Below are 19,913 nucleotides of genomic sequence, written 5' to 3' on the forward strand. Positions count from 1 at the left end.
TGCCATGAGCATGTGTAGTCACTATGCTGGCATGAAAGCTGGTCAGGCTATTGTGCAAGACAAAATTTTGGGTATGTTTGTTAGTCACTACTTTATGTGGCCTGAAAAAATGTACATTTTTGTAAAAAGTATGCCAATCTTGCCACAGCTGTTTTGATCTAGGATACCCAACTGCTTGTAAAGACAAGAAGAAACACAAATGCAGTTTAGAAACTATGGTATTTGTAGAAACACTAAGAATCTTGAGCATCTCAATTTGTAGATCTGTGGAGCCAGGTAAGCATTTTCTAAGAGGAAAAATGAAGGATAAAACATCTTGTTATATACACTCGGGGTTTGAGGAGAGGCTGTAATTAAAAGCAAGCCCACTGATGTAAGGCAGTATTCCTTGGTGATTAATTTGTTAACTACCTTCTGCAAAAACCCAGTCCCACAGGTAGGACCACAGAGCACATTGTTTACACATACATGCAAAAATGTAGATTCAGAGCTGAACGTAGAGGGACTGCACAGAGAGATTGAGGCAATAATCAAAATGTCAATGTTTTGTCTGGAGTATGCCTTCTATTCTTTAAGAATATCAAGAAGCCACTTTCCTTGATAGTTCTAATGGTAACTCAGATTGAGGGATTCTCCCATTACTTTCCTCCTAATTTCTGTCTTGCTCCAAGTTGCTTCAGCTTCCAGGCATTAATTCTTATTTCATTCATCTCAATTTCTTTGAGAGATGAACATGTTAGACTCATCTTAGACTAGCAGTTTTTCTCCAGTATGTCTGTAGCATTGTAGACAAGACCTTTTTCAGTCATCCATTGGTAGGTTAAGAGGAAAACCAGAGCACAGATTGTATATACCAGAAGTACTTCAGCAGCCCTGAGGCCTGTAACAGACACAGGACTGAGCAAGTAACTCACTGTAATGGTTGCAACATGTTGCTGCAGCCTTAGGATGGCCTGTGTACCCTTAGGATGGTAGCTTACTTCTGTCGTGCCCTGCATCAATCCTGTTTGGAACCCAAAAGGCGGGCAGAAGGAGTATTTCTCTCCCAGCTTCTCTTCCCAGCATTTGGAATATCTACTTGGCCACACCTGTGGCATCTTGCCGGGAAACACAAGAATCCACATACAGATGTTGCTGCTTAATCTCCTCATTCCAGGCACAGGTATGCTGTTCCCTTTTCCCAATCCATTTGCTGGAAACTTTGCAGGAAAGAAGCAGCAGGATGGTTCTCCTATGCAGACACTGTCTGAGGGACTACGAGCCAGCTTCTCAAAAACTAAAACTCAGACCACTGTCAAAAGAAGCCTGAAGGTGGGTCTCACTATCCTACAGAAAGAAGACCTGTTAAGTGTGCAGATTGTGAATCTTCCAAAAAAAATCAGTCATATGTTATTGTTAGCACTTTATGAACACCAGTTGATCCTCAAATGCGTGCTAATCTTCTTCTGTTATTGATGCAATGCCAAGAACTCTCACTGAGAAAAAAAATGAGAAACCTGGGTGTACAGTGAGAGGTCATTTATTTAGATTGTGGAGATTTGGACAAGGGAGTACTTCTCTTACAAAGAATAATTTAACAAGTATTCAGCACAACAAGTATAAAAAATTGGCCCATCTCCTTTATAAGGAAGAGAGGTTTCTCCTTTGAAATGAGTACAAACCAGAACTAGAGAGAAAGGCACTGAAAACAGAGAGAACAAGACATAGCACTGGCTGTCACCTGTTCTCGGAATGATGAAAATACTGAGACACCTTCCCATAGAAGAGACTGAAGGCTTTGAAATGAAGAGGTGCCAAATTTTTAAATTCTCTCAGTGTTCCCATGACATCTTGTGCTATTTACTTCATCCACTAAAGCTCTTGGAATTAAATGGCTGATAAAATTAGAATGTCAATTTTATAAATATGAAGGTGGGTGCATGGCCATCAGGATTGCAATGTGAATGATAAGGGTTGAAAAACCAGCAGGGATACAATGGTCACACTGAGGTATATTAATACATTTCCAGCAGTGAAGAGCAGAGGTAGTACTACCATGACCACACTAAACTGGAAATGGCTTTCCTGATGTTGTTCCTTTAAATTAATGCAGAAGTTAAAACTTTCTTTCAAAGAAAAAAGCAAATTACTAACAAAAATTTGCAGTAACTGTAATCAGAGCACCTTTTTCAAACAAAATGTCTTTTATAAGCAATAGAGAAATATGGCTACACTGGTGGGTTTTGTTAATATTAAAAAACATATTTCAGAACAGACAAATTGCAGTCGTAGAAAACTACAAAAACTATCAATGCTTCTAACAATTATAGTAAGTTAAAAAAATTAATAAAGTAAATAAAGATATGAAAAAGGATAGAAAGAGAAAATTTACTGGCGTATAAGAATACTTGCACAAACCTATTGCCAGCATAATATCCCCAAAAAATATAAAAATAGATATAGAATTTATGCAAATATGCTCTGGAAAGTATGTCTTTTAATACATTTTATCTGGCCTTAAAAAGGATACTAACAATTTATACTTTGAATGAGAATTCATTTTGCTGTACTCACTCTCTGAATGCTAAGTTCATTAACAGCTGCTGCATAGACAAGAAGTCCTGTTACTTGCTGATGAAGAGCGAAGCCCTTAAACACACGTACCCCTAACAGCATGATCCAGAAGGTAAGCAGAGCACAATGACCTAGAGCAACACTAATGGGACATTAATATGCCTCATCCTGTACCTCTATTCTTTTAAGGCCAAGTATAGATTTGTTGCATCATCTCTGAACAGGGCAATACAAAAACCAAACCCAAGTCCCCTTCCCCTAGCTGGTTAAATAAGAAACTATTTTTCCTCTCTTGTTAGGCAAAATTCAAGATGATTTCTGGTATAATTGACAGCATTTGGAAATACAATACAAAATTTCTTATTAAACTAGCTTCTGAATTGCCCAAAATATTCAATACAACCAGGCAGTGTGTCAAACCCCACACAGAAAGAACAGCTCAGCTCTTTCTGATACCATTAAGAGGTCACATATAAATAAAATGCAAAATTGTTAACAGCATTTCTATGCAAAGTTTCCACAAGGTATGTGGAAACTGCTTTCTCTGGTAGGCTTTGCTAATTTGCAAATGAAGTATTTTCAAATGAAGTATTCATATTTAAGAGGTCAGGATTTACACTAATGAAAGCAGGAAGTTAGGAGCAGTTCCTAACTTATCTCATAACTTCAATTACAACTGGATCTGCATACAAAACCTATCAGTAACGTACAACATCCAAACATATGACAGTGATTAAGTAATCCCCATAAGTGTACTATTCAAAGAGTAAATAAATAGGTTAAAATACTCATATCAATTTTAAAACCAGAAAATAGTATCCATTAAGTGAAGACATTACTAAGTTTCTACATTCCAATTCATAACTTTATCATAGTCCTGAATTCGTTGTTTTATGTGAGAAAGTTTATTCTTCAGATATTCACAACGCTCCTTTTTCTCCAGAAATGCAGGATCCTGCCAAAAATACAAAAACCTTTACATTAATATATTAGGCTTTCAGACTCTTCCAAGAATAGTCTGTTATTGATTATCTTCTTGACTAAAAGAACAGTATGTAAATATTCTCAAAAAAATCACACTCTTTTTCCCTAGCTCTTTCTTATTTCCTGTTTCCCCTTCCCTCATGAAAGCCCAGAAGAAAATGTTCTGCCTTTATATGCTGTAGTTAGTAAATAGAGCTGTTTTAAAGCAGGAATCTGCAAATATAAATGACATCCTAATACGTAATTTAGACTTTGTACATGTATTTGTTGTATGTGCAATACATCCTTCCCCCCCACAAAAAAAGTTATTACGTTTAACTAACATGGATATAAATTCCATGGACAAAAAAATGTGTATTTGTAATGCATAATGTTTTTAATGGAACACAGATACGTATTTGCTGCCTGCATTTAAAAATTACAAAGAGAAACCTCTCGGATTACACTGAAAATTACTGAGAGTGTCTAAATTCCATGCCTCAAAAAATACAAAATTTCTTTCAAGTGTAAGACTGTTTTCTGGTTTCATCCATTGGCTGTGTCAGTCAGTGAATATAACTGAACTAATCTTCTGAATGCAGAATGCTAAGAGATCAAACATACTCTCAGAAGATGAAAACACTCAACTCTTGGGTTGTGGTTTGTGGTTTTTCCCCATATGTGGCTACTGGAATCATTATTCTCAAAAATGCTCATTGGCATGAGTGTGTAGGTTGTGACCTAACTTTGCCTAAGTTTTAGAAGACAAAATACACAAAACTCTACAGGTACCCTGAGATACTGAAATCTGCCTAGCATCAGAAGTGTTGTCTGTTTACACTCCCTTTGCTAGTCATTAGATTCAATAGCAATGTAAATTTAAAATACTTACGTTTTTCTTCTTCCTGTATTCCTGCAGAACTTTTGATATCCTTTCCTGTTCCTAATGAGAAACCACAGATTTTTAAACTTTGAGTGTGCTCTATATATGCATGTATATACTACAAAATACTCATCAGAATTCTCATTTGATCAATACCTTGTGGTTATAACATTTTAGATGTAAATCTTGTATTTGAGAAATAATGAAAATATATCAACTGTGACTTACTAGAACTTAAAACCTATTAGTATGAAACAAAGAAACAAAACCCCCCCAGAAAACAACATATACGTCTTAACTGGAACTTGGTATCACTAACTAATGCCCAGAGATGTTGTAACATATGGGGAAACTTCCTCTCAAACCAGGTCACAGCCAGCATTAGAAGACATTGTGCCCTACCTAAAGACAGTCAAAAACTGCCTAATACCACCTATTTTCCATGAGCCCATTTCACAGGTACTTACATATATGCTTTCAGGATGGTGTGGAAGCTGTTTCAGCAATGCATCCAACTCATCAAACTTTTTTAATACAGCATGAACTTCCACAGACAGTTCTTTATACTCAGCAAACTGATCATTGAATACTGCTTTATACCGGTCTCTCATTTCATTTGTTTGAATTACAGGGTATTTCCTGGAAAAAAAAAATTAAGAATTAGTTTTAGAGATACAACTGACTAACAACATTTAGACTCTTCATCTTGACAGTGTATTCCTGTATTTTTTGCTAATCTCATAACCTGCTGAAATTTGCATGTCTGTAAAGCATTGAAATCAGAGAATCACAGTATAGTTGAGGTTGTAGGAGATGTCTGGAGGTTACCTGATCTGACCTTCTGCACAATCAGGAACACTCAGACCAGGACTATGTCCAGACAGCTATTGATATCTCCAAGCATGGAGACTCAGTCTCTCTGGAAAACCTTTGTGAACCCTCAATGAGAAAAATATTTCCCTAATATTCAAGTGAAACATCTCCTTGTTTCTATTTGTGCCTATAGCAAATAGCATAAAAAATTAATTTATGATATCAGACTTGGAAAGGCCTACCCTTTAAAAGGGAGCATGTTACAAACTCAGCATTAGAAAGTATAAGAGTAGTCAAATTTCAGGCCCTAAAAAGGCAATTTCCCATGTATTTTAGTTTCTTCCTCTAATATCTATATAGAGGTCTTCTTTCCTTTGGCAGTTAATGTACTTGGTAGATTATGACATTCTGTTTCAACATTTGAGGTTTGTGGGGGTTTATTTTTTTAAATTAAGACTTCTTAATTATATTTACTGGTCTTATGCCACTGATACCAGCTCCATCCTCTCTGCTTTTTAATGTTAACACACAATTACAAGTTCCCATAGCATGTGCATGGGAGAGAAACCATTGGAGAAATGCAGAGTGAAAAACTATTCACGTATCCTCCACTAAGCTGGTCCATCAAAATCAAGTCACTTACGCTAAGTAGTCTGGCATCACTATAGGTTTAGGAATGTGACCTGCAGGTATATGACCATTAAGTAGCTCTGGTTTTCTTTCCAGTGATTTGAGCTGCCTGTAACTGACTTCTTCCCTTGGTCTGTCATCACCTTCATACTGTTTTAAAAGAGAAAGAATGTGTTCTTAATGGAATCAGTTTTACATAAATCACAAAATATGCAACTTTAAGACAGAGATACATATATTGAGCAGCAATAGAAGCAAATCACAGATATTTCTTACAACTCTTATTGCAATTAGACAATCAGTTTAATGACTTACAGTAATGCTTTCCACACAGTATTTTTCTTAAGTTTGTCCTAATAGCAGTACAGATAAATACTTCTGGAGGTTTGGAAAGATTTGGTTGCATGTCTTAAAAAAATAGGGTAAGGAAGTTTCCTTCAGTAATCATTTTATTTGTGAATGAACTGGAATAATTCAGTTCATTGGAATTCCCTTTTCTCCTTGTTTCCTATTGCACAATTCATCCTTTGATCCAGAAATAAAAAAGGTGACATCTTAGAACATAAACAAAAGGATCCTGATTGACTACTGAATCAACAGAGAAAACAGTGGTAGGAAATTCACAGTGTCTATCAGGAGACATTTAAGGCTGAAATTAATACATCATAATTTCTCTGGAAAGCCCATGCCATCTTTGCAGTGTATGCAATGACACTTTGTGGGGCTGAAACACTAACACTGCTGATGCTTTAACCTGCAAGGGCAGCTTTGGACCAGTTTCAGAGATCAAGGAAGAAGCTCAACTCACAGGGCACCTACACTGTGCTTCCGCTGGCTCTCCTGCAAATTAAGCACACAGCCAGGAAGAAAGAGAGTCTCAAACCTACCTCTCCATAAGTCGACCTGCTGTTTTAGTCATGCCTGCCAAACTCTGTGATAAATGCTACGTAACTTGTCACCTCATAGAAAAGGGTAAGAGCACACAGAGAGGCAGCCATCACATCTGCTATTTTACAATTTTATAGATTTTATAACCTAGCCTAACTAGGAGTAAGTTCTTTACAAGCTCCTTTTGAATCTTCTAGGCAGGAGACTGCCATCCAAACTAACTTAAAAAACTAAACCTAATCTCCTTGAGGTCAAATAAACAAATAAATAAATAAATAAAAATAGTCACAAGGAAAATAATAATAATTTAGAATTACCAATAAACAGAAAAATTAGTTCCTATTTCCTACCTTCTTTTCTGGAAAAGAGGATTGTGTTTTCATCTATCAAAAAAAAAAAAAAAAAAAAGAAAGAAATAAGTTTTGTTTCCAACAAAAATACTATGCAAAAGCACAGACTGCTAACATTTAAACATTTTCAAAATCATACTGTACAGAAGATTACATTTATACTTAGGTATGATGAAACTTGGCATAAGGAGTATTTTCAGATCCACTGATTTACGCACTTGTTGTTTAAGGAAAACAGCCACCCAAACCCCAGAACAACAGGATTTCCCAGAGCACAGCTGTAAGGAACAGCTTGCAGGAAATACTCCATCCACTTCTCAAGCTCCTTTATTGTTGTTTTACATTCCAGCCCACGTCAACTCACTAACACGCTGAGCCTAATTCATTGCCTAGGACACAAAACAGTGCACTAACCAGTGGCTCAACCTGCAGCTGTTTTGCACAGCATTCTCCAGTCTCTAACCTCTATTACTAAAGTATTCCCTTTAGAAATGTTTAGTAAGTGGACTAAAATAACTTGGATAGTAACAGGGAAGAATAAACGCCTTGGGTACAACTCTGGCAATCACCTCACTCTTGCTGGGCATACTATCAGTTGGTTAAAAAACTTTTATTGAAGAATTCTAATTAGTTTTCTAAAGAAAAGTCTCAATTTTGTGCAAGTTGGTGAACTGGAAACCAGTGTTAAAATAAAAATGCTGCAAATCAGACTGCAGCCACAGAGCAGAGGAAATGCAACTTTAAACTCTCTCCTTCTAAAATCCCTTAAAAGCTGACTCCTCCTTAATTTAGGCTTATGTACGTTTCACATGCATTAATTTTCATGCTATACTAAGTCTTACTCATTTTTAAAGAGTCTTTTGGTGATGTTTTCAAATGAAGGAAGTTTTACATAAATTACTTTCAACTCTCTAGGTAAGAGTGTTAAATCTCTACTGTTATAGTTTATCATTAACCAGGCAAATACTGAATGCTTCTAGTATGGGCAAGGCCAGTAGCCAGGCAAAATATTTGACATGAAAAAGGTGTGGCTGACTAAAATTTGAGACATCAAAATCTAGCCAAGGCTGTTACTACAAATATTTGCTGATAACTATTGTGAGGAAAGCTGAAAAGTCATAAAGAAGTTGCTTGGAGTTTTGCTTGCAAAGTAAAAATAAGTATTTCACATTCTTAGGTTTATCCACACTGGCACTTGATGTGCTGAACACACAGATTTCGAATAAATGCTAGGTGGCTTTAAGCCACCTAACCCTGCTAAACAGATGAACATTGTTAATTTTTTCCTTTGTTTGGAAAATACACACTAGGAAGTAGTTCATCAGCTGACTCAAGAAGAGAGCCCAGTATTATGAAGAGAACAGAGCCAGGTCCTTACTCAAGGTGAATTATAAACATTAAAAAAACCTATAATCCAAAACGCATCCAAGACTTTGGATCTGATACCTTAAAAACGCCTTTCATTTGTCAGTTTCTAATACTTAAAGCTGGTTAAAATTCAACCTCAGGGCTATAGATCTGCTGTAGAGAAGACACTTGATTTGACACAGTCTACATCACTGTAAGATCTAACAGCTGCTCCCCATCATGTGGTATCTGGTAGATAGAAAATGATAACTAATGACTTACCTCCTGTTCCATTAATTCCCTGTGCCTCCTGGCCCCTTCGTGCCTCCACAACTTTAGGCACACCATTGCACTAATTAGATAGAGGATCACCGTGACAAACAAGAAGATTATTGCTGCAGTCTGACCGCCCTCCACACGGCAAAAAGCCGCATTTATCGGAGTCTTAAACAACTGGTAATAGCAGAGCCCACCTCGGTTGGTATCGTTTACGTACACTATGGCAGCAGACATGTACAGGATAAACAAGGCCACATTGATCCCAAACTCGGTCAGAGGCCACCAGTTGGAGTCGAGGAGGATAGTTCGGTAGTACATGGATAGGCCCAGCACGAGCAGCACTATGGTGACGATCCACGCCATTCCCGCCACCACCAGGACGAAAGGCGTTTTGGGCCCGCTGTAGGAGTATCCCCCGTAGGCGCTGCCCGCCCCGTATCCGTAGGGCTGCGAGTACCCGAACATGTTGTACCACTCGTTGTCCTTATGTACGTAGGCGGTGACACAGGCGAAGACGGCGGCGCCAAGCAGCAGCTCCGCCACGCCGAGGATTCTGAGCAGCCCTGCCCAGGATTTCATGTAGGCGTACCGCTGGTGGTACTCTTCCACCCGCTCGCTGTACGTCTGCCCAGTGCCAGCGCGGCGCTCCAGCGAGCCCGAGGGCTCTCCAGAGGGCAGCATGGCCTCGGCCTCCTTCCGAGAGTTGTAGCTCCCGCCCGACCCCCCGAATGGGTCCGTGTAGGAGCCAGGCACCGTCTTGGTCTCTGGTTGCAGCGGGGCGGGAGAGGCAGGCGGCGAGCACTCGACCCCGTCCGAGATATACCTGATGTCGGAGGCCGTGCTATCCCAGCTGGAACCTGGGTGGCGTCTCCCTTTGAAGAAGTTCTTCCACGAGTCCGGAATGAACCGCCGAACCGGCCTGAGCTCTGCCAGCCCGCTGGGGCCCGGGCTGGCCCCGCCGGGGCCGAAGGGGGGCTGCAGGGGCAGCGGGGGCGGCGGCGGCAGCGGGGCGGCGGCGGACCCAGGACTGGCCCCGCGGGGAAGTGGGGACCTGCCGGGCCGCCCGCCCTGCGAGCTCCGCGACATGGCCGGCGCTCAGCCCGGCCCCGGGCGCTCCCCGGCCCCGCTCGGCTCACCCGACGGGAGGAGGCTGCCGCGGGGTCCCAAGGGCTGCCGGCGCCGGAGGAGGACGAGCCGAGCGGAGAGCGCCCAGTGGCCCGGGAGCAGTAGCCCAACACCTGCGGCGCCCCGGCGGCCTCACCTGCGGCAGCCCCACGGCCTTCGCCCGGGGAGGCGGGAGCTTCCGGCCGGCCGGGAGTGGCGGGACCGCCCCGGCCAGGAGCGGCGGGAGTTTTCCCGAGATCGCGGTGCGCCGGCGGTGCGGGTCCCGGCCGGGCCTCGCAGGCGCCGTGACTGACAGCATGTCAGGTTGGAAGGGACCGCAGAGGGTCGGTCATGTGTTCCAACCTCCCTGCTCAGCTGCACAGGTAGGGTCATTCTAGAACACATCACACAGGATTGCGTCCAGACACTTATTGAATATCTCTGGTGAAGGAGACTCCGCTATGTGTTCCAACGCGTCGTCACTCGCACAGAAATAAAGGTATTCTACATATTCAGATGGAACTTACTTTGCATCAGTTTCTGCCCATTGCCTCTTGTCCTATAGCTTGGCACCACTGAGGAGAGCCTGACTCCATCAGCTTGATACTTTCCATTTAGGTACTTACATACATTGAAAAGGTCCCCTCTCAGTCATCTCTTCTCGAGGCTGAGCAGGTACAATTTCCTCAGCCTTTCCTGGTAAGAGATGCTTCAGTCCCTTCATCATCCTTGTCGCCCTCCCCTTAAGGAGCTTCATGTCTCTCCTGTATTGGGCACCCCAGAACTGGACACAGCATTCCAGGTGTGACCCTGCCAGGGCTGAGTAAAAGGGCAGGATCACCTCCCTCGACCTGCTGGCAATGCTATTCCTAATGCACTGCAGAATCCTGTTGACCCTCTTGGCCACAGGGGCACTACTGGCTCATGGATAGCTTGTTGTCCAGCAGCACCCCCAGGTCCTTCTCCACAGAGCTGCACTTCAGTCCCAGCCTGTGGTGGTGCTTGGGCAGCGCCTGCCACAGAGCTGGCCCAGTGATGGGGAAGCCCAAGGCACTGAGCAGTCTGTTTGGACAAACCAACTGCCATCGTTTATCAGGTTCAGGAGCTGAAGAAGAAATCTGGTGTGCTGCACCATTGTCTTCTGCAAAGGGCTTTCTACATTCACCACAAAATCTGCAGCTGAGTACAAAACAGCATTAATGCAGTAGGAGCTTTATTTAAATTGTCAGTATGGGCTATCAATTTGTCTATGGTATGCGTCAGTCTCTTCTTTTACAAGGTCTAAAATTCCAAACAGTGATCATTTTTAAGGTATAAATTTTAATGAAACCTTCAAATGCTCACAACTTATCAATCGTGGACCCTGGAAACAAACTGTACAAATGCAAAGTAAATAAAAATGTGTTAAAAATAAAGAATTATTCCTTCATTTAATAAAAAAAGGTGTTCTTAAAAAAATAAGTTGTACGCTTACCTCCCAAAATATCTGTACAGTAGTGTCTTCCTAATATCTGACATAAAAGAAATCTGACCTAAGAAAAATAATCACCAGTACCATATTGGGTAGATGAAAATTCACTTAGAATTAAAGACACTGGAAACTAATTATTTCATATGTTTAGTTAACAGGTCCTGTTTGCATTATTTTGGATACTGAAGTTTATATATCTATTTGAAGTGTTTCTCACATTTTCATAACATATTTACAGATTGCCTCCAAATAATAATAAAACTCTACAGTCCATAAGCTATGTATTTATCACACAGTTATCATTACATACCTTGAAAAATTAATTAATCCAGATGGTAAAGCCTCGGTCAAGACATAAAGCCTTTTATTAGGAGTAATTAACATAGCTTAGTGACCAGATGTCTAAACACTGTTTTTTGGATTACATACCATACCCAGTAATCACCTGGTACTTGCTTCATTGTACACATTTTTAAAATGTACTGCAAACTTTGGCTTTGTTTATTATCACAGGAAAAAGCTATTAAAGCCTTTAAAAGGATCAGTAAGCAATGAGGATCTAGTTAATAGAGTCTAGGGGATTTCCAAAAGGCTTTTCACCAAGTCTCCTGGAGCAGACTTATTTTGAAAGAAACCTTAAGCCTTAAACGAAGGCTTAAGGCTAAAATAAGAACTTCACTCTGAGGTTTGATAAAAATTAACAGACAGGAAGGAGATTGGAGAAAGGAGTATGAGTTAATGGTTAACTCCTGGAATGGAGGAAACTTGCCACTACAGTTCTGCAGAGATCAGTGCTGGGACCTGGGCTATACAGTACATTTCTAAATGCAACCTTGTGGAAAAAGGAACCCTGTGAAGACTGAGATGAGCAACTTTGCTGCTGATGCTATGTTAGACAGGTCAGTAAGGATGTGCTCTGCCAGAAGGATTGTGCCAGGACTTTATGATAATGAATAGCAAATGACATCACAAATTCAACTTACACAAAAACCTGAAATCCAGGCAGTATAAAAAGAGATGAATGATTTAAAATACTGCAACATGAGGACCCTGACTCATGTATTTATAAAGCATGACATATGCCTCCTTTCTGATGAGACAGATACTTATTTAATTCTATAAAGTTACTTAAGTTTTAAATAAGCTATTGGTGTTTCAAACTGTGAGTTGACACAGGCAGGCAGTCAGAACAGCTACAAACTTGCTGTTAGAACAAAACCAATACATTTATTTCTGTTTACCTTGCTAATGAGGGGATCCCCAGAGCAGCATCAGGCAGAGGCACAAGCGGAGATAGTTTGTGCTGGAGGATCACTGGACTGTGGTTCTTAGAGGCTTATCAAGAGTTATTTCCAACTGCAAGGTCACTTGAGTGATTTGCAATCCTTCTCAACAGTCTTCCAAGCTTTAACCCATTCCTCCCAACACAAACCTAACAGGAGAGATTAATTCTTGGCTATGTTGTGTGACTAGAAGCATATTTATTTACCCACCATATCTATACACCATAGGTGGGGTTTCAGTTAGGCAAAAGGAGAGGGAGTATTGACATTTTGGGTTACAAAAAATGTATCAGAATGCCTACTGATAAAAAAACCAAAACCAAAAATCAATGAATGAACAACTACCTCACAACTAAGTGCAAGAAGTTACACTCAGTGGGTTTGCTGACATAGCATTTTAAGGCAGTAGCTCCATCTAAATATGCTTTGGTTGTAAATAGCAGCTTGAAAAGAGATTTTGGAGCAAGACAGTTCTCTTGATACTGTAAGGGAGGGACATAACAGCAAAACAGGAGTGAAAAACCTGCTATACCACAATTAATCTATATACTCTGTGCAAGGAAAAACAGCAAGATGGCTTTAATGGTAACTACACATAAGCTGCCGAAGAATGAATCTAGAAAATATATAAGCAGTTAATATATACAGATCACAAATATGGTGAATTTCACAATTTCTGCCTTCACTGGATATTATAATTACAATTTTTATAATTCAATCATAAATTTTGCCATCTGTGCAGACCAACATAGTCTTTTTTTTTTGCTACACTCTACAAAAGTATTGATTCATATGTAAAAAATTGACAAGCACTTTGGTATCTCATGAACAAGCTATTTTTGATAAGCAGTTGAAAACTGTCACATTTACATGACAGTTTAATGTGGTTGAAACTGCACAAGCTTAAAGTTAATGTTAGGAATATTTTGTGGTATTTCTACATTACTTTTGTTTCTTCATTACTTTTGAACAAGTAATTATGATTCTCTCAGAAATACAGAGAAAGACTAACTTGGACACAGAGTACAAAATTTGTAAGAGGCCCCAGATTTATTCTTCCATTTAAGGAAAAATACAAATGCACCTCTTCAAGCAACTATTTCCATAAAAGTAGCTTTTAGTAAAATATGTGAGCAGTTTAATATTGAATGAAAATCTTATCTGCACTACTTACTTATCTAGCAGTTTTATGTGTAATATCTCCCTCAAAGCACCAAGCACTTACCTTTTTACTGATAAGGAACCTCTGGGGCTCAGATATAGTCCAAAAGCTTGTACTTTGGATGTAGTTTAACAGTCATTAAGGTCACTGTCAGCTATACTAAACAAGACATGTGAAGCAATATAGCTTGTAAGAAAATAATTGTCTTGTACCCTTCATGAACAGTTAGAAAAGAATCTAGAAGTTTAGTTTCAGAGTATTTAAAAATGCATATATGAATAAGAAATTACATTCACATTTCTAGATATTATTCCTACAAAGGACAACAGCAGTACTCAAATATTCATTGTATCTCTGACATAATTTATGTTAAAAAAAAAAAGTTTGCATAGCTGTGGTGAAGGTACAGGTTGAACATTTTTGCAGTCATATCTGATTTTTTTTACAGCACCATATTAAAAAACATACAAACAAACAAAACAGAAATACACAAATTAGAGAAAAAATAGTTCAGGCTTTATGCATTGTAAAAGGAAAAATATCCTATAAAATCTAGGATACATTTAGGTAGGGAGCTGGCATTCATGACCTGAGAAGTGGTGCAAGAGGAAGGCTGTTTTCTTCACAGCAAAAGCTAATGGTGAGGTGTAGGGACAGGAGGTTTTGCTGCCTTAGCTCTGGTGATTAGAGAAAGGTGAGCTCAGATTCCTCCTGACATTGTGGAGCAGAAGGATCAAAGGCAGCTATGAAAAATGGTTGCAGCAAAGAAAGTTCCACCCCCTATGGTCAGCTGGTCAGAGAGAAAGAGAGGCAATGTCTATCAAAATTAGAATACAGATGAGGAGAAGCAAGAACAGAGACATATGACTGCATGAATAGTGTATCTTGAACAGGATTTTGAGCAACTACTGTCTCCATCGACCAATACGTTACATTGTTTTCAGTTTCCAGGAGATTCTTGATGAAGGCATAAGTACTTAGTTGCATAGTCAGTGTCACATAGTCGATATCTAATTAGTTCAATATGCTTTATTAAATTATTTTCATATCCCCTCATCTCCTGATTTCTTCTCAAATGATTTTGGAATTATACATTGTTGCCTAAACATGGACGGCCAATGGCATCACGGATCCCAATTTAGTGGAGTGCAGATAGTATTGCAGTATAATAAGTATAAAATGCTTATGAACCACAGTTTTTAAATGTTAAAAACTCACACTGTGGCCCCATACAGGGAGCAGGCAGGAAGTAAATTTACAGAACCTGAGTGTATAAAATGTTGAATTTTCTATATTAGGAAAGTGGAAAGCATTATGTAGAGGTAGAAAGGGAGAAGTGGCAGCAAAGAGAGATGGAAGAACCTTCCAGGTCAGAAAGGAGTTCACACATATTTCTCTCTGACAACAGACATAAAGGAAGTGAGAGAAAAGGAGAGAGGTAAAAACAGCAGAAGGAATCACACCCATATACACAAATAAGTGAAGCAGTAGCTGAGGGGCTGCAGGACTGTTTCATAATCTTTGAGAAATACAAAGCATAACCACATCACTGTGTAAATTCTGTACAAAAAGGAAATTTTGCTTTTACAAAAGGCAACAAATGTGGAGACTATTTACCTGGCTTGCTGTGTGTGACAGCACATGAACCTACCACAATTAGTTATCCAGTTTTATTACATACATGTAGTAGATCTTTATTGAAGCATGTGCTATTTAGCTAATATATGTAGACAGCTGCAATCCAAGTTACCACAAACTTTTAATACTGTTTTTATACTGTTTTATGTCCAAGCATTAATTAGAGGTGAACCTAAGCCTCACTGTAGCAAACCTAGCTACTAGAAGCTGACATTTTTTTCTCATTGAAAGTGAGGAGTGAATCAAAGCCTTCTAATTTTTGCAGTAAATTATTTCCCCTTGAACATGGAAAACACAGATGAAAGTATCTTTGCCACCTTGCATCTCCTACTTTTCTGAAATATCAACTATGCTTTCCTTGTTCCAGATAGTACTGTCACTTCATGTTTGAGAGATGAGGTCCTTTTCCTCTTTGACCAAAAGTGATTTTCCAAAGAGAAAGCAAAGCAATAATTTGCTTTAATATTGATTTGATATTGATATTTGAAAAAGAGTATGATTCATTTTTAAGCTCTCTACTTATTACATTGCTACTGATAATGTTCTAAATTGGAAAAAAAAAAAGAAATAAAATGAACAGAAAAGGTTTTATAAATAGAAGCACTGAAAGAATTTTATTAGGAAGGCAACCCAGTCAGCTAAACTAGCAATCTCCATTCAACTTTTGTGCCCTTGAGTATTTTTTGAATAATGAATAACTGATCTAAAAGAGTACCTGGCATTCTTGATTACTAATTCTAGCTCTGATGAGTGTACAGCTTGCATTTCTTTTAAATTTCTTCTTTATAAATAAAGCAGAAATGCAAATATATATAAATCATCTTTCAGTTGCATTCTCTTCAATTATTAATTTCTCATCAATTTGCATGACCTGTATAATGTTCTCACTGAAATATAAGAAGGCAAAGAAAACCTTTCATTTAAGTTATTTTTCTAAGAACTCTTCTTACAATGATATGAACTACAAGGAATGAAACCCTTTTTTAACTTAATACTCAAATTTTAAACCCACAGTTGGATTTAGTGGCAGGTGAAAGCTCTTTATTGAACTAAGGGAACTTAACATTTATATATTTATCTGGTTCTTTCCCTGGGATTACTATGGATTCATTTTATCCATTAATACTGCCAAAGGGAATGTATTGCTTGTGTTACACATACAGAAACGCGGAACAAAAGTTACCTGTGTAAAAAGCAATATTATATTCTGATAGCATACAGGAGATCAGCATCAAGGTGAGGTCTCCCCAAAATTTACAAAATATCACTGAGTACAAATCTGTTATTTTACTGAAACTTCTGAACAACTGAGCAGTTTTTATTTGACATGATCATCCCTTCTCATTAGTCTCCATTAAATAAAATGCAAGACAACAGTGTTTGGTGCAATATGATTTGAGTATCTAATTTTGACATATCATGTGTAGAAGTTGTAAAACTGTTACCTTTGTTTTTCTGAAGTTCTCTATGTAACTCTGGTTTTTATAGTTCAAAATAGTTTGTTTAAAATTTAAGGTTACCTTAGAACTATTTCATTTTTCTACACTATATATGAGCTCTTCAAGTGAGCTACACTGAACTTTCTTGGATATGCACATCCATTTACTCATATAATGGCATGAACTCCAAAATGTCAAAATGTTTTTAATGAGAGGTATTTGTCATCTTTTACTAAGGTGCACAAAACATTACAAACTTAGAATGTTACCACCAGCAAAAATTTATTTTTGTGTTTACAAGTTAAACCTAGAAACACAACTTGTGGCAGCACATATGTACTACCACACAACTCTCTCCCCTTTGACATACAGCTAAGATATCCTAAATATAATCCCAGCTCTTCAATTTACCAGTAGGCCACTTCAAAGCAAAAGAAATAATTTCAGAAGTACCATATACAAAGTAATGTGGTATTTCATAAATGCTGCAAGTATGGAGGTAACAATCTAGATTAGTATATATATCATGACAGTGAAAATATCTCCCCTAAATAAAGGTTACATCATAATAGCTTTGGTCTGTAAAGTCATAGTGGCAAAAAACTATCAAGAATACCAGCCATTGCATTAAATTACAGCAATATTTACATAACAGATATCTAATATTGGATTTGGGCTAACTAATTTTGAGGTTTTACATTACAGACAACCCTTCTACACATTCATTATCAAAAAATATCTTTCGTACTCCAGACCAATACATCAAAAATGTTTTGCACTGCTCTCTTTACTGAGTTTCAAGAAGGAACAGAATACCTTAATAGCAGAACTGGTCAAATGTCATTTAACTTTCATGAAAATCATATGCCTTTATCTGTCATAGAAGGAAATGGGAAATTGTTTCTAACATTACCTGAAAAACCTTGCAAATCACATCCAGAGAGCTTCTTGCGTGAACATAACTCTGTTCTTTATTCTGCAAGGAGTATACAACATCCAAAGTAACAGGAAAAAGTAGGAAAGGGCTCTTACCCTTCTTGAAGATAGGAGTGACATTGCTTTCTCCAGTTTTTGGGCAGTGCCCACAGTTGCTGCAATTGGTCAAAGGTTGCTGAGAGGGGCCTCAGAGTTACATCTCTCAACTCCCTCAACACCCAGCATTTGATGGGTGCATCCCATCAGGGCCTATGGACTTAATTATTTCTAGTTTGCTGAAGTATTCCCTGACCTAATCCTCTTGCACCAATGCCAAATCCCTTCTAATCTCAACCATGCTGTGATTCTGCTTTCTCTACAAAGAGCCAGATAACCTCTGGCTCTTTGAGTCATAAGAACACTACATTCAGAGAAGTAAGCAGATCAGGATTGTGTAGCAAAAAAAAAAAAAAAAAAAAGGCAAAAGGAGATAAAGAAGCAGAGACAGCAATCAATATTATAGAAGAGACAGTAGGCATAGTAAATATTGGAAAGGTTCTGCTTTTTGTAAGATTGTTGAAAATAACTGTTAGTCCTTCTGCAGAGGAGGGTTCAAGCTACTGGTCACAGTTTATGGCAATCTATTGAACAGACTAAAATCCTTTGCTGAATGGAGAGGTCTGTAGAGCCAGAGAGGACACCACAGCAGAGACTACTGCTCTGACAAAAGCAGCAGATCAAGAAATGGATAAAGTAACAGATTACTGGGTCACTTCTGGAGAAAAAAGCAGGATAAAAAGTGAAAAATATACTGGATAAAGGAAATACAAAACTTGCTATGGAGAGCACAGTTTAGGAGCTCGCAAGTCTAGTGCGAGAAAATGACCTCGACAAAACTATCATAATTCAGTGACTGCTACACAGATGAGTGCAGCCTTTCAGGGTATCTAGCATGCAGTGAGACAAAGTGTGACAAAAAGAAAAAAAGAATGAGAAGTCCAAGTGTGGACACAGTCTGTGAAGGAAAAGTGATGGACACATTGAAGCCTCCTAATAAGAAAAAGCAAAAGAAGAAACACTGAAAACCTTAGCAGTCTACAGCTTCCTCATTACGGGAAGTGGAGGGGCAGGCACTGATCTCTTCTTTCTGGTGATCAGTGACAGAACCAAGGAAATGGCATGAAGTTATATCAGGGGAGGTTTATGTTGGATTTCAGGAGAAGTTTCTAAACCCACAGGGTGGCTGGGGACTGGAACAGGCTCCCAGGGAAGTGGTTAAGGCACCAAGCCTGTCTGAGTTCAAGAAGTGTTTGGACAATGCTCTCAGTAGCTGGCAGGCAGGTTTGGAGTCTCTGCTGGAGAATATTTCATTATTGCATGGCAGTACACAGGAAGAACAACTCTCTGATCAGGAACACGCAGCTACACAGAGGAAGCAAAGATGGGATGGATGAATTCTGATGCAGTAACTGCAAAATGGCATTATGCTCAGCATGTAAAGTAGAGTGAGGAAGGAGGACTGGGAGGACATGGACAGTTGTCATGTTTGTCTTCCCAAGTAAACATTTCACATGATGGAGTCCTACTTTCCTGGGAATGGCTGGACACCTGCCTGCCCATGGGGAGCTGTTGGAACCCAGAATGTCCCTTGGACACTCTTGGATGTTCCGGGCCCAGGTCAGAAGCGTTTGAGACCCTGGAATGCAGCCACAGACCCCTGTGGCTTTGAACCTGACCCATGGAACAATTTACCTTGCAGGAAGAACAAGAAATCACAAAAGTTTAGATATTATAGAAGAAGTAGTCACAAAGTGAAAGGAAGAATTTTTGAGTGCTGTACAGGGGGTTTTAGGCCTTGTACAGAGGGGTCTGAGTTTTGTACGTGGGAGTCAGAAGTTCTAAGATGGAGGGACTTGGGTGTGCCCTGTCCTTTTTCCTTCTTCTTCCTAACCTCCATGTTCATGGTGATGTTGGCACTCTGTCCTGGTTTAGGACAAATTAGGGGAAAATCTCCAAAGGAGCCCCTTAAAGGAAACAAACCTCCACAACTCCTCCCCCCCCCGCCCCCCCCCGCCGGGTTCGGGAGGAATTTCCTCGGAGGAAAAGAGGAAAAAACTAGTTTATTAAGCAAGAACAAAAACCACTCCCCAACACAAGAAAAGCAGCCCGAGATGACAACAAACGTTTTCACCAGT

General features: G+C 39.3%; 2 protein-coding genes across 2 annotated transcripts in view; both read right to left on the bottom strand.

The window, feature by feature from the left end:
- The window catches only part of GTF2H2 (general transcription factor IIH subunit 2), a 459,966-nt gene that overhangs the window by 14,670 nt on the left and 425,383 nt on the right, over positions 1 to 19,913 (bottom strand). The gene's annotated exons all lie outside the window — the stretch shown is intronic.
- MARVELD2 (MARVEL domain containing 2) lies at positions 1,506 to 10,018 on the bottom strand. The gene is made up of 6 exons (XM_068175982.1): positions 8,710 to 10,018; positions 7,081 to 7,113; positions 5,856 to 5,992; positions 4,867 to 5,038; positions 4,409 to 4,459; positions 1,506 to 3,508 (listed from the first exon to the last, which is right to left on the bottom strand). Exons 1-6 carry the CDS (start codon positions 9,790 to 9,792, stop codon positions 3,392 to 3,394), a joined length of 1,593 nt encoding a protein of 530 aa, XP_068032083.1. The 5' UTR covers positions 9,793 to 10,018; the 3' UTR covers positions 1,506 to 3,391.

This window comes from Anomalospiza imberbis, chromosome Z (assembly GCF_031753505.1).
Source record: "Anomalospiza imberbis isolate Cuckoo-Finch-1a 21T00152 chromosome Z, ASM3175350v1, whole genome shotgun sequence".
Classification (NCBI taxonomy): domain Eukaryota; kingdom Metazoa; phylum Chordata; class Aves; order Passeriformes; family Viduidae; genus Anomalospiza; species Anomalospiza imberbis.

Excerpts from the sequence above, each read along its gene's own strand:
- MARVELD2 (XM_068175982.1), bottom strand. The coding sequence starts at position 9,792 with ATGTCGCGGAGCTCGCAGGGCGGGCGGCCCGGCAGGTCCCCACTTCCC. Across the intron at positions 7,114-8,709 it reads GGGAATTAATGGAACAGGAG|ATGAAAACACAATCCTCTTT; the intron begins GTAAGTCATTAG and ends TTTTTTTGATAG. Across the intron at positions 5,039-5,855 it reads GTGATGCCAGACTACTTAGC|GAAATACCCTGTAATTCAAA; the intron begins GTAAGTGACTTG and ends TTTTTTTTCCAG.